The sequence below is a fragment of the Lygodium microphyllum genome, chromosome 21 (genome assembly GCF_053477565.2).
Source record: "Lygodium microphyllum isolate KBCC chromosome 21, Lygodium_microphyllum_v1.1.10, whole genome shotgun sequence".
Taxonomy (NCBI): Eukaryota; Viridiplantae; Streptophyta; class Polypodiopsida; order Schizaeales; family Lygodiaceae; genus Lygodium; species Lygodium microphyllum.
In genome coordinates this window covers 131,009,544-131,023,015 of record NC_141155.1, presented here as the reverse complement: position 1 = coordinate 131,023,015, position 13,472 = coordinate 131,009,544, and the positions used below count along the sequence as shown (strand labels likewise).

The 13,472-nt window shown below is 44.4% G+C and overlaps 1 protein-coding gene across 2 annotated transcripts; it reads left to right on the top strand.

The window, feature by feature from the left end:
• Positions 1-7,757: 7,757 nt before the first annotated feature.
• LOC148018555 (laccase-4-like) lies at positions 7,758-13,254 on the top strand. 2 transcript variants are annotated; one of them, XM_087662040.1, is made up of 6 exons: positions 7,758-8,003; positions 8,122-8,273; positions 8,816-9,063; positions 9,144-9,272; positions 9,461-10,116; positions 12,772-13,254. In XM_087662040.1, exons 1-6 carry the CDS (start codon positions 7,884-7,886, stop codon positions 12,850-12,852), a joined length of 1,386 nt encoding a protein of 461 aa, XP_087518166.1. In that variant the 5' UTR covers positions 7,758-7,883; the 3' UTR covers positions 12,853-13,254. The 2 variants fall into 2 exon arrangements, with proteins under 2 accessions (XP_087518166.1, XP_087518167.1); XM_087662041.1 differs by having other exon boundaries at positions 12,778-13,253.
• Positions 13,255-13,472: the final 218 nt, after the last annotated feature.

Genomic DNA, 13,472 nt, shown 5'->3' with positions numbered 1-13,472 from the left:
TTTAGGGCAGCGTGATGAGACATGACCTGGGTGACTACAAGTCCAACAGGTGATTGGATCCTGCGTCTGTTCTCCTAGTCCTCTTCCTAACGCCATCACGGGAATGGGGTGATAATCCATGAGGACAGCGTTGCCCTCATCGTCATGCGAGACGTAAGGGCATATGTAAGTTTCTTTCTCATTTGGTTCTTCCACATAGTAGATTGGAGCATCACTTGGTGGATAGGTCACGTAAGGATCAGGTGGTCTGGGTATGCCAGTAGGGTTTATCTCCATCCTAGAAACAGCTGGCTTAATGTCGTTAGGTGCAGGAAGGGCCAATGGGGCTCCCCTTCCGAAGAATGGCTGTGGCTTGTTCGCTAGGTAAGGCTGGCCATAGGGTTGCGAGTACGGAAGTCTTCTTGGTAATCTACAATGCACGACGTCATGACCGAACCTACCGCAGTTAGCACAAGATCTTGACCTAGGGTCTTGACACTCAGCTGGCAAGTGATTTCCGCCATAGTACACGCATTGGACGTGTGGGCGCGTTGGTCGTCTCAACATGTCTTGCAACTTGGCTAACTCCATCTTTACATCACCCAAGTCTTGGTTCGTCTTAGTGGCCTTTCCCTTATCTTGGGATGATGGGACTGATCGCTCACTAGAGGCTGACGCTCTCTTTGAGCCTCGCAAGTTGGTCTCTTCTAGGTTCGAGCTCCTGGAGCTCTACTCTTTCATCCGATCATCAACTCTGATGGCTTCCTTAAACACTCTAGCCAGCGCATCTCGTTGCAAGGTCGAATTGCCTGCCAAAGCCTTATATAACTCCTCGTCTCGAATTCCGCTAATGAATACAGTCGAAACGGCTCTTTCAATTGGTCGCTCGTTTATAGGGATTCTCTTGAAGAGACTCCTCGCGTGGGTCACGTAGTCGCGAATGTCCTCCTTCTCTTTCTGCTTGACGTTCATCAAGCAGAAAGAGACTCCTCACGTGGGTCACGTAGTCGCGAATATCCTCCTTCTCTTTCTGCTTGTTGTTCATCAAGCGTACTAGCAGATTATCGGAGTATCTAGGCTCGGCAAATCTCTTAATGAAGAGATCCTTGAGGCCACTAAAGTTGGCTCGTTCTGCAACATCTAGGCTTGTATATCAAGTCCTTCCCTTGTCACCTAAGCAGAGCCCAAACGCTTGAGAGCATTGAGTCAGGTCGTTGAGGTCGTTGGCTTCGTAGACTTGCTCGAACTACTCTACAAAGCTGTATGGATCTTCGTGGGGTTGGTATTTGTTGAGTTGCTTAGCAACAATAGGGATTTTAGACTGGCTCTTTGAGCCTTGGTTCGCTCCTAATGCTGCGAGCAGCGATGTCGCTAGTGCCGCGGCACTTTGCTCTGCTGCTGTGTTATTTAGCAGTTGCTTCATGAAAAGCTCGCTCAACGTCAAGTCTCCTTCTAGGGCTCTCTCATGATCTGTTTGGTTTCTACCTGCTAAGTTCAACACTCGTTGTACCTCACGCAACTCTGTGCTTTGCCTTTGGTTCCTAGCCTGCTAGTCCCTATTGTATTCGACTATGCTTCACAAAGCCTTGTGAGCTAGTTTTCTCTCTTCCTCTAGGCCTGCGATAATAGCGTTTGCCGTCTTGCCGTGGTGCTCGTACTAGGCGTGTGCATCGTAGTTGCTAACCAGCTCTGCTGAATAGCCTCTGGGAAGACGTTCAAGTTGAGTTCCTCATTAGACCTATGGTCTGAGCCTTCTTCTGCCATAGTCGTGCTGTTGTGCTCCCCCAAGCTGTTGATCAGATTGAGTAGATTTGTCAAATCCACGTCTTTGCCATCCGCTTGGTCCTACTTCGCGCATTGATGGTTTGTCTACGTCTTGGGTCCTCTCCTATTGGTGGGTTCCTTGAGTGGTTTATCTGAGTGAGTTTCTTCAGTTATTGAATACAATTCTCAATTTATGGTCACTCAGTGTGCGTGTCGCTTCTCGTGCACTTGTGCTCAATCAGGCTTTCAATTTCCTTCAGTGCATTCAAGTATAGAAATTCAAGGTGAGTGCAGTAAACAATCTCGAAGTATCTTACGCACTCTCACTTTGTTTCGGGCCTGATAGGCTTGTTGTAGCCGCCTTGACAGGGTTCAGGATTTTTCTAATATGTTGTCTCGTTTGTTTTTTGCCAATTAGGTTTTAACTACTCAACGCTTTGCGTCTAGGTCTATGGGTCTCGCTGCTAACCAAACTGCTCCCTACGATTTTGTCTATTCCGTGTGCTAGAATCAAGTTCTGAGCGTCAGAAGGACTTTCGACAGTTTGTCCTGTTGAGCTCTAGCCGGGTCAGGTCAAATTTTTGAGAATTTGATAAAAATTTTCACTCGGCCCAGCTGGTCCGAATTGTAGGGTCCGAGTGAGTCACTCAGATGGGCTGAGATGCATGGGCCGAGGACCGAATTCGTGACTCGGACAGGCCGGGGCGCAGACTCAGACAAAGTCGCTCGAACAAGTTGGCTTGGACGTACCGAATGGTCAATTCAGACGAGGTCACTCGGACGGCAGGCCGAGGGCCGAATGTGACATGTGGCCAAGGGCCGAATCCTATGGCTCGGACAGTTTGGCTCGGACGGGCAGGGCCGAGGGCCGAATTAGTCAATGGTCCAAATGGTCGACTTGGACAGACCGAGTAGGTTTGGGCCGAGGGCCGGGCCGAGGGCAGATTAGGGTTTCGGGCCGAGTGGGCCGAACGAAAGAAGGTCGAGGGCCGATTCTGGGACTTGGCCTAGAAGCGACTTCTTGGACAGGTCGAATGCGGCGCGACGACGACAGAGTGAGAGGTCGATTTTGCTCGATTCTTGCGATTTAATCAATCATAGCAAGCATAAACCTCCAAATCCTATCTAGGGGGATAGGAGAAGGAATTCATATACCTGAATAGAGCTGTAGGCTCATCGATGATGCGATTGGATCGAATCCTGCAATGGCTCTCTCTCTCTCTCTCTCTCTCTCTCTCTCTCTCTCACTGAACTGGTCACAAATGAGCTCTCCCTTGGCCTCTTGGCTCTTATGCCCCTTAAGGTTAGAGTTTGCAACAAATGGATGTAAAGAATGCATTCTTTCATGGTTAATTGCAAGAGTAGGTGTATGTGGAGTAGCTAGTAAGTTATGAGGATTTAGAGCATACCATATATATGTACAGGTTAAAGAAGATACTCTATGGGCTAAAGCAAGCACCTAGAGCATGGTCAAACAAGATCAGAGAGTATCTTGTCAACATTGGCTTTTAACTTTTTAATGTTGATCACTCAGTTTATGTGAGAAAGGGAGATATAGGTTTGGTCATCATAGTCATCTATGTGGATGGTTTAATTCTTACAAGTGACAGTGAAATGTGAATAACACAACAATTCATCTAATCAAGACCTATATCAATTAAATAAAAGCATTCAAAGTCGTAAAAAATATTTACCTAAATGTGAGATCAAATTGGTTGACCTTGCATTCAATCATCTCATCAAAATGTGTTCTTTTGACTTGCCAAGACTCACCCAATAGCTGACTCATCCATTCCTCGGATGGACACTTTCATTGATAAGTAATCTTTGTTTTCTTCAGAACATCACATGAACCAAATAAATGTGCAAACAATGAGAATGAAATAAACCAACTAAGATGCACACCTCTTATGCCCCTTCTTGGGTATAGTGTTGATGCCCCCAATCACTCATTTGCCGATCTTAAGCATCACAAGCAAGCTTTTTACCATTTTTTGCACGATTTTTGCCCTGTTTTGCAATAGTAAACCCTAATGCTTATTTTCTTTGTTTTTCTTTGTTTTCTCCTACTCTAATGCATCCAATTCACAAAGCAAATACCTACACTACTCCATCTCACAACATAAATCTCAAAAAAGCAAAAAACCTGCTTGCCAAGGAGAGCTATAGGTGTCTCATCTCGGGTATCTTGATCCAAGATGATTCACTCCCCTCGCAAAAGTCGCCATCTTTTATATTGAAAGAAAATGCACATAGTTTTTTTAGAGATGAAATGCATGTAATAAAAACAAAAATAATGGTAAGTAAGTATGGTGTTGATGCCCCCAATCACTCACTTGTTGATCTTAGGCATCACAAGCGAGCTTTTTACCATTTTTTGCACGATTTTTGCCTTGTTTTACCCTGTTTTGCAATAGTAAATCCTACCCTTCTCCGATGCGATTTCCTAATCCTAACCTATGCTAAATGCAACAAAAATCGAAAGCAAAAAACTAAAATAATTTCTCCATGTTTCCCAATCATCAAACAAACAAAATGTCCCAAAATACTTACTTGTTTTAAGAATCAAAATACCCAAACTTCCTACCTATCTGAAGCTCCGTTTCGGGGATGAATCCCTTACTTCGATGCTCAATATGAGGCACGCAAGTGCTCAAGCTTGAATCTGTTGGTCCTGGCAATCGAATCAAAATGTAGTGGGAGCTTTCACTCAACCACCAAGACCCACGGACCGCTTATTACTTCAAGCGTTTCAAGTAAGCTCTAATGGCTATCTCTCACCTAGCCGACGCGCCGTCGATCCTATGAGTGTAGTGAGCTTACCTTGATGCCAATACGAGTTGCCTCCTCTCTCGCACACCCCGGTAGCTCCACGATCCTAGATGCGAGCTCAAGCATCCCCAAGCCTCCTCCATCCCCAAGCTCCATCCTCCATAGCCGCATGCAAGAGAAGGGAGAAGAGAAGAGAAGAAGAGAAAAGGAGATGGTGAAGAGCTTCACCCTCTTGATCCCTCACTCTCACACACTCACTCCCTCACACTCTCATACTCCCTCTCTCAAGAGCACACACAAGCAAAAAGATGAGGAGAGAAGAAGAGAAGAAGAAGAGAGTTCTTGTTAGCCACACACCAAAGAATGAGCTCTCATTCACTTTTTGAACTTTATATATACAAACCCTAAAATCCCATGGGTACCCATCCCTTTTTTACATGACCGGCCATTGTGGCAAGGTCATTTTTCCATTTCCCTCTTCTAGCCTTATGCCTCTAGCCTACATGCGTCTAATATTTTACAATTGGCACAAGAGGGAGCTTGGCGCTCTTTTACAAGAGTTTTCCAAGTTCTTTGAGGCGCCTTTCATTTAAAATTGCGTTTTTTGCCCCAGCTTAGCTTTGGAGGTCGCCTGCGTGTCTTTGCTCTTTTTCCATGTTTTTTTTTGCTTTTCCCTTTCTTTTTCCGCCATCTCGACTTGGGGTTAATAAGAGGTGAAGCACCCAAGAGCACATATTAACAAAAGCAATGGAGACTTAAGAACACAGAGAGATAGGACTAAATCTTATTCTTCTTTCTTTCTTTTTCTTCACAAAAGAAAAACTAAGTCTACAACATGAATGAAAGTCCCCTTTCACAAACTCCCCTTTCTCTTCCTCATAGTTTCAATTATGGCTACCTCATCCTCTCTACGTCCACAATATGAATTTAGCGCCACCAGATATAGAGCCAAGTGTGCTTCCACCCTCCTTCACTTCTTGTCAATTTTCATCACCATATCCACCCTACGCTGACTAGCATTGTCATTGCCCTAATCATCTTCCGCCTTGAACAATGACTTACCTATTTATATAACTCCTAGGCAAGCTTTAAAACATGGTGCGTTTTCATTTTTTGCCTTGCATGGCTTTGCTTTTGCATTTCTGCCCAAGATGGTATACTCTTGGTTGTCACCCCATCCATAAATTACTTTTTCTTTCCTTATCGATATCAGTACTAACTCCATCAACTCCAAAATTTGCAATGTCATCTTTATTAGCATTGTGCCAAGTATGCTACATCCAACCACTTTTTACTAGCTCGAAAATTGCATGCCTTTGGCATTGATTCAACACAAGTTATTGCAGCATATGCACTTATACTACCACCCTTAGCAATTTGCCATGTCATCCAAGCTTGTAAGCCTTATCAAATGGGCATAGAGACTACTCATAAACCCAAGGAGTATTTTGATCATCATCTCAAAGACTTGTACTCTTGAGAGCGTCAAATGACCGAACATCATAAATACCATTAAGGGAAACATGGACTCGAAAAGAGCCTCGTAAGAAATGGATTGGGAAAGGGCTAATTTTTTGCAATCTCGAGTTGGCCTCAATGCAATTATGAGAAGACAAATCATGGATTGTTTCTATCAAAAGGGAGCGGCAAATCACAAAATTCTATTATTAACGATTTCTATGAGGTGTCTTAACAAGATTGGCCCTTAACCTAGTGATAGGCAAAGAGCCTAATATGAGCTTGAGGTCTAGAGAGTTTAAAACCCACATGCATGAACTGGGGGGGATAGTAATTAGAACTAGAATTTTCACCTCAAAGTTTAGCGCATGTCAACACTTTTTTCAAGAGGTGTTGCTCCACATGCAAAATCAACAAGCCCCTTTACACATGGTAAGATCTTCTCCTTTTGTGCATGTGAGCGTCAACTATTGGGTTATTAAAAAACCATTTTTCTATCAATTTCAAAAATCCCTCCAAAACCTGTCAACCCAGGATCCAAGTTTTGAAATGCAAAAAACCACTTCATTTTCTATGAAAACCACATTTGTGGGCCAATGGTGGAAAAGGGAGTGGATAAAATGTGCAACCACCTCCTTTCCCATTATTCCATGTTCTAATCCACTAGTTTAAGAAATTCATTAACTCCTAAGCTAAAGGGCCCTTTCTGAATCTATAATTTCCCTGACGATGTGTTCTTCGAAATCCCTAGAATCCATCCATGCTCAAAGAATACTCAATCGAGCACATCTCATGATCTATACATCCATGAATTACTGGTCGAAACCAAACACACAACCTCAATCGATAGGTGTTCATGCTATACAATCCTAGTCGTTGATGATACATCTCTCTTCGAGTTGGATTTATCCGTCCTGAAACCCTTAAAAAGCCGGACCAGATGCCTTCACAACATCATGGTGCCATGTAAGACCTTAACGAGCTCTAATGGGGAAAGCCATGCTCTAATAAAAATTCATCGCCCTATGGTCCATAAGCTGATTACTCCAACAACATTGTCTGCACAATACTTAGCGAATTGGTCACCACGCGCGACAACCATATTAGGATAGCAAGCCTCCTATTGCTTATTGTGGGTCTCCATAATCACTGACAAGGACACCATTTCACCTCACCGAGTTTATTAAACTTGCCTTCCGGTCCGGAAGCACTCGCCATGCTATAGAAGTTCGCCATTCACAACTCCGGAATAGGAAGCACTCTGGCAATCAAAAGAGGAAACCCGCAGGAGCGAGGGGGGGAGAAAGGAAAAGAGGGAGGGAAAAAAGAGAAGAAACAAACACAAAACAAGAAAAGGTTGGGCCAACCACCACTCACTCAAGTTACAACTTAAATGTAATTTCAAAGACGCATCGTCTCACACCGTAGCTGCTGGCCGCCAACCATTAGGCAGGAGCGCCCTTGTGGCCATGCTAACTAGTTGGAGTGGATACGAAGAAATAAACGTTGGTGTTTAGATCATTGATTCGCGTTGGATTGGGTGCTTCAATTGTAATCAAAGTGATCAGCCAATCAGTGGCGTGTGATTATTATTGAATCACGCGAGCTGGCAAGCCAATTCTACCTTCCTATTTTGAAAAGGAATTGAATTTATGTGAGCTGCTTGGACGTCGGTGCCTTGCTTGCAGGAGCTACAATTTGACTTGAAGGCAGCTGGGAGGCTAGAAAGGAAAGGCTTATAAAGAGACCAGTAGAAGCCTAATAGAGCATAGAGGGAGAAGAGAGAGAGAGAGCTTGAGCGTATGAAGAGAAGAGTAGAAGCCTGTGGAGTATAGAGAGGCTGTTAGTATCGGATAGTCAGAGTCGATTCCCCACTCCGAGAGAGAGAGAGAGAGAGCGGGCTGTGAACCATGGCATCCTACCGGCACCCCTGCCTTGCCCACCTCATCATCCTCCCTTTGATCCTCCTCTTTGTCTCTGATCAATCTTGCCAGCTTGCTTCTGCCAAGACTAGATACTTCCATTTCACTGTACGTTGCATTTTGATTTTGACAACAGCTCTCCTACTGATCTCTCCGTTGTAATGTAACTGTCTCCTCCTTAATCGACAGGTAGAGTTGAGGTAATCCATTGTTTATTGCTGAACAGATCCAGTTTGCGAGCGTCACACGTCTCTGCCACACCAAGTCCGTGGTCTCGGTGAACGGCCAATTCCCGGGCCCAGCTAGCTACGTGAGAGAGGGTGACAAGGTGGTTGTCAATGTTACCAACCTGGTCACCTACAATGCCACTATTCACTGGTAATTCGACCGCAACTGATCCCCAGGCCCCATTAGCCCCCGGGGAGGTTTGTCGCGAGACTGGGTTGCTAACCGGATGACCAGCTCTGAAGCCTTAACATAAAAATCCTCTCGTGCGCACATGCACATGCACGTTGTGTTCTTATAATATGCAGACCGTGCATAATATCCCTGATATGGGTTGCCCACCTCTGAACTGCACACGCAAACACTACATACAATGTAGGCTAGTTTACATGAGCTGCGAATCAAATCCAACCCTACGTAGTACGCAGTAAAGCCACTGGCTCACTTTCACCCAATGTGTACAAACTCCTTTTTTTGTTTTTTCTTGTGTGGCTCCCCCAATTCCACAATCTCTGCAGTGCCCACTTGCAAGCTTATTACTGATGTCCGTCTGCATTTGGATTTTAACTCTGGTAGCAATGTGCATTTGGTGAAAGATCAGCTTTGGAGTCGGCTTTTGAGACCGTAATAATCATGAACCTGATCTCTTTTCTCTGCATTCGACTGTGACAGTGTGTGATTGTGTGTTTTACTAGGCATGGAGTCAGGCAGGTACTGTCTTCATGGGCTGACGGGCCGGCCTATATCACACAATGCCCAATCCAACCAGGCCACTCTTATGTCCACCGCTTCCAAGTCGTCGGACAGCGGGGCACCCTCTTTTGGCACGCCCATTTCAGCTGGCTTAGAGCTACTGTCCATGGTGCCTTCATCATCCTTCCCAAGCACAACGCACCTTTTCCTTTCCCCAAACCACACAAGGAGATGGAACCCCTCATCCTAGGTAACATGTATCCACCATTAACGCTACAGCACTTATAACAGTTCTTTTTTATGCATTCACCTTGAGTCAATGTTCTTCAGGTGAGTGGTGGAATGCAAATGTGGAGGACATTATTGCCCAAGCCTTAGCAACGGGAGGCACTTACAATATCTCCGATGCCGTCACCATCAATGGGCAGCCTGGAAGCTTATACACCTGCTCAGCCCAAGGTAAGAGGCATATGTATGACTGCTGCGGCCAGCAGAGGTTGAGGATGGATTACGATCTATTTGAGCTAGTAAACTTCAGCAGTCGTGGTTTTAGTAAGCATTATGGTAATGAGCAGGATCCCATTGAGAACTTGATCAAGCTGTTCCCTCAATCGCATAACTCTTCGAGGGCTATGCATGGATTGCAGGCACTGCGGTGTACAATGTGACCCGGGGGGAGACATACCTTCTACGAATAATCAATGCGGCCGTGAACTTCCAGTTCTACTTTGCCATAGCCAACCACACCATGACAGTGGTGGAGGTGGACGCAGAGTACACAGAGCCCTTGCCAACGGACATGATCATAATAGCCCCGGGGCAGACGACGAACGTGCTGATAAAGGCCAACGGCTCCGTATCCAACTACTACATGGCGGCTTCTGTGTACTCTCCCCCAAACATCAGTATGGTGCCATTTCCTCAGACCCCCACAACTGCCATACTCCATTACAAAGGGGCAGAGCCTGCCTCGTTCCTGCTGCAATCGGACACATCAAACAAGAGCACGCCCCCTTCGTCGGCCTTGCCTAGCTTCCCTCTGGCCAACGACTCCACCTTCCAGGTGAACTTCACCCAGAGCCTGAGAGGGCTGAACTTCTCTCGAGGGTACTACTACTATGATGTGCCCAAGGCGGTGGACATCGACCTGCTCCACACTGTGGGATATGCCCTTCAGCCCTGCAACAATGCCACCAGTACAGGAAGCGCCGCCGACTCGTGCCAAGGACCCAATGGCACCATCTTCAGATCATCCATGAGCAACATCACCTTTGTCAACCCTCCAAGACTGTCCCTAATTCAGGTGATCGGGGTGTTGCAAGTGACAACTGCGAGTAAATATTTAAATCATGCCTGGACACTAGAAGAGAAGGAGTAGGATTGACACTAGAGTTTGCAGGGCAACATGAATGCTGTTGATTAATGCGGAACCCCATAGACACAGAGACAGAGAGAGAGAGAGAACTGCGAGCGCAGGTTAGCGTCATCTATCTATTTAGGAGAGACTTGCCACAAAGACTACCTCTGATGATGATGATGATGGCGACGATGGAGCACCTCCATTGCAGCGGCCCACAGTACCAACAAGCAACTGATCGCAACAAGGTCCTCTGTCTCTGCAGGGCCTCACACGCACACAAACACACACACACACACACACTTTAGATATGGCCAGACTTTTCTAGGCCATATCTAGGCGCTGAGAGAGAGAGAGAGAGAGAGAGAGAGAGAGAGAGTGTGTGTGTGTGTGTGCATCAAAAGATCATGCATTCGATTAGCAACAAGACAAAGTAAAACACAAACAAAATTGATGAGGACAAATAGAAAGCAACTCAATAACACATGAAGATCATAGAGAGATCACACAAGGCTTGCCCCAAAGTGAGTCACTAAGAATATTGGTGACTAGTCTCCAACTAAGTTTTAGTGAAAAATGAGTATAATGCAAAATTAATGGCAATGGGTGCCTAATAGGGTTTATTTTATATAGGTTATAAATGGTGGGTGGGGGACTTTAAGAGGGTCACAAGGATAGTCACATTGATGAGACCCACGATGACTAAGTACAAGCACCTCACTACAGAAACCCCAATATCACTTTATAAAATAGCATGCATAATTCTAACTCTCCCTCTTCATATTTGAGAAATTCTATGAGTAAGAAGAGATAATAATGATACAAAGAAGTTAAGAAACTAGGGGAAGTATGGATGCCACATTCGTGCACATAGATGAGATGTGCCTTAAGGATGGAGCAAATAAAATACTCAAATACAAAGCATGGAATGAAGAAAAACTTGCCACAAGGCATAGCTCTCCAACATCTAGGGTAGTCCAAGAAAGAGTTGCTCAATGCTCCAAGAAGAACATCCAAGTCTTCAACTATATGTGTCATTTAGAAGGTCACACAATGTTGAAGTGGAATTGGTTCTCAAGCCATTGATTACAGTAGGAACTAGACTCATGAAGTACCTCCCAAGAACTAGTGTTGGATTCTTGTGAGGAAGTGAAACCAAAAGGACACCCAAGATACACTAATCACAAATCACTCCTCCTTAAGGTGAGTGTCAAATATTTATAGGGGAGATTGTTGGCTTCCTCCCTCTCAAGCACCAATTACCATAGTTCCCCTTGATTGATTGACTTCAACTTGCATTAACAACTCCTCAACCCCTCCACCAAAGGTACACCAACAATGGCAATAAGTATCTCATGAGAGAGACTTAAAGCGAATGCAGCTTAATACTCAAGAGGAGGCATAGGCTATCCATGGTGAAGAATCCTCCATGCCTCAAACATCTCGAGTAGTGTACTTGAAATAAAACTAAAAAGATGCTCATGCACAAGCCAAGAAGCTAATATGAATGTGCAATAAGGATTCCAAAGCACAACTCAAATCATACTACTAAACCTTTAAATCTAACACTAAGATCTACTTCCATTTCATATGAAGGCCTATTCCTTTTACCAAACACTTGATTACATAGGATCACTAGGCTCACTTTCAACTACTCAAGCTACTTGTTGTCTTCTTGTTTGACCCGCCTAATTGGGCATGTTTTTTGCATTGTGTTTCTAATTCTGGAGCCTTGATGCCCTTTGAAAATCTTCAAGTTCAAGGTGGCAACAATCTCATAATCTTCTAAGGGGGGTGGATGTGGGGTATTTATACTTCATATAATCACACACATGAACATGTCTCTTTCTATACCTAAAAGGTATTACAATTATATGGTGGCCTTGAGAGTGGTCTTGTCTTTCCAATGGATTTTCCACAAGTACTTCTAGTGTGTCTATTTGAGGATTCATATGCTTGATCATTATGACAACTTGTATAGCTAAAACACCACCTTTGTTTCTTTTGGTTATCCATAATGTACTTTGTGATGTGTGACATCATCTTCACTAATTTGTTGTTTAATGGCATGTTTGGTTTGTGCATTGTCATCTTGACATACATCAATCATGAGGCATGGACCTAATCTTCATCACCCTTAATGACCCTCCCAAACTTTACTGCCAAGGGATTTACCACAGTGTTAGTGGTTATGCAAGATTTAGATTTCGTTGAGGTCCAATTTCCTCATGTTGGAGGTTTTGTATTGAGGCAACTACATCAAATAATTATTTCAAATGATTTTTGACAAACGATTACTATTAAGGACAATTTCATTTTTGTGCATTTTCTTGCATTCATCTAATGTGCTTGTCTTGCTTGTGGATGTTCTCAGCACCCATTTTAAATCTCTATAATGTAAGCAAGATATTACTAAACATAAACTATTCATGTAATGGAAAGCTATGCATGCCTTGTTTGACATTTAATGAGAGAGAGAGAGAGAGAGAGAGAGAGAGAGAGAGAGAGAGAGAGAGAGAGAGAGAGAGAGAGAGAGAGAGTGTGTGTGTGTGTGTGTGTGTGTGAACCCCAACACGAAGAAAGCAAAATGAAATAAAAAAGACGCAGGGCAAAGGTGGAAAAAAGGTAGCCCGACTGAAGAAAGAAGAGGAGGAAAGGCCAAAAGCTCAAGGGCAACCTTAAAAAGTCCAAGGCAAAAACAAAAGGAGAAAGGTGTATTTTAAAATACAAAGGCACACCCTGAAATCTTGTAAAAGAGTGCCAGGTGGTGGAAAATCCGGAAAGCTAAAACAGAAGACGAAGACAAAGGCCAAGGCAAAGAGAAACGGAAGACAAAGGCGCACAAGGAAAAGCGCAAGTCAAAACTTTTGTAAAAGAGCGCAAGCGCATCATGGTTTAATTCAAGGAGCGCCGGGCTCTCACCCGTGCAATTTGTAAATGTAGACGGGCGGTGGAAAGGAAGCTAGGAAGATAAAAGGACAATGGGAAAAAGGGCCTAGCCCGGCCATGTAAAAAAGGGGAAAAGGGGATGACTGCCCAAAAGGGATTTAGGGTTTTGTATATAAAGTTGAAAAGTGAATGAGAAGCTCATTCTTGTGTTGGCAAAAAGTGGCTCTCTTCTTCTTCTTCTCTTCTTGTTCTTGCTTGCTTGAGCTTGTGCTTGAGAGAGGGAGTGTGAGAGTGTGAGGGAGTGAGTGTGTGAGTGTGAGGGACCGTGAGGTGGAGAAGCTCTCCATCTTCTCCTATCTTCTTCTCTTCTCTTCTCTTCTCTTCCCTTGCTCGTGGTGATGGAGCTTGGAGCG

Coding starts and splice junctions, on each gene's coding strand:
- LOC148018555 (XM_087662040.1), top strand. CDS start 7,884: ATGGCATCCTACCGGCACCCCTGCCTTGCCCACCTCATCATCCTCCCT. Junction 9,273..9,460: donor ATACACCTGCTCAGCCCAAG/GTAAGAGGCATA, acceptor CATGGATTGCAG/GCACTGCGGTGTACAATGTG. Junction 10,117..12,771: donor CAAGACTGTCCCTAATTCAG/GTGATCGGGGTG, acceptor GAAATAAAAAAG/ACGCAGGGCAAAGGTGGAAA.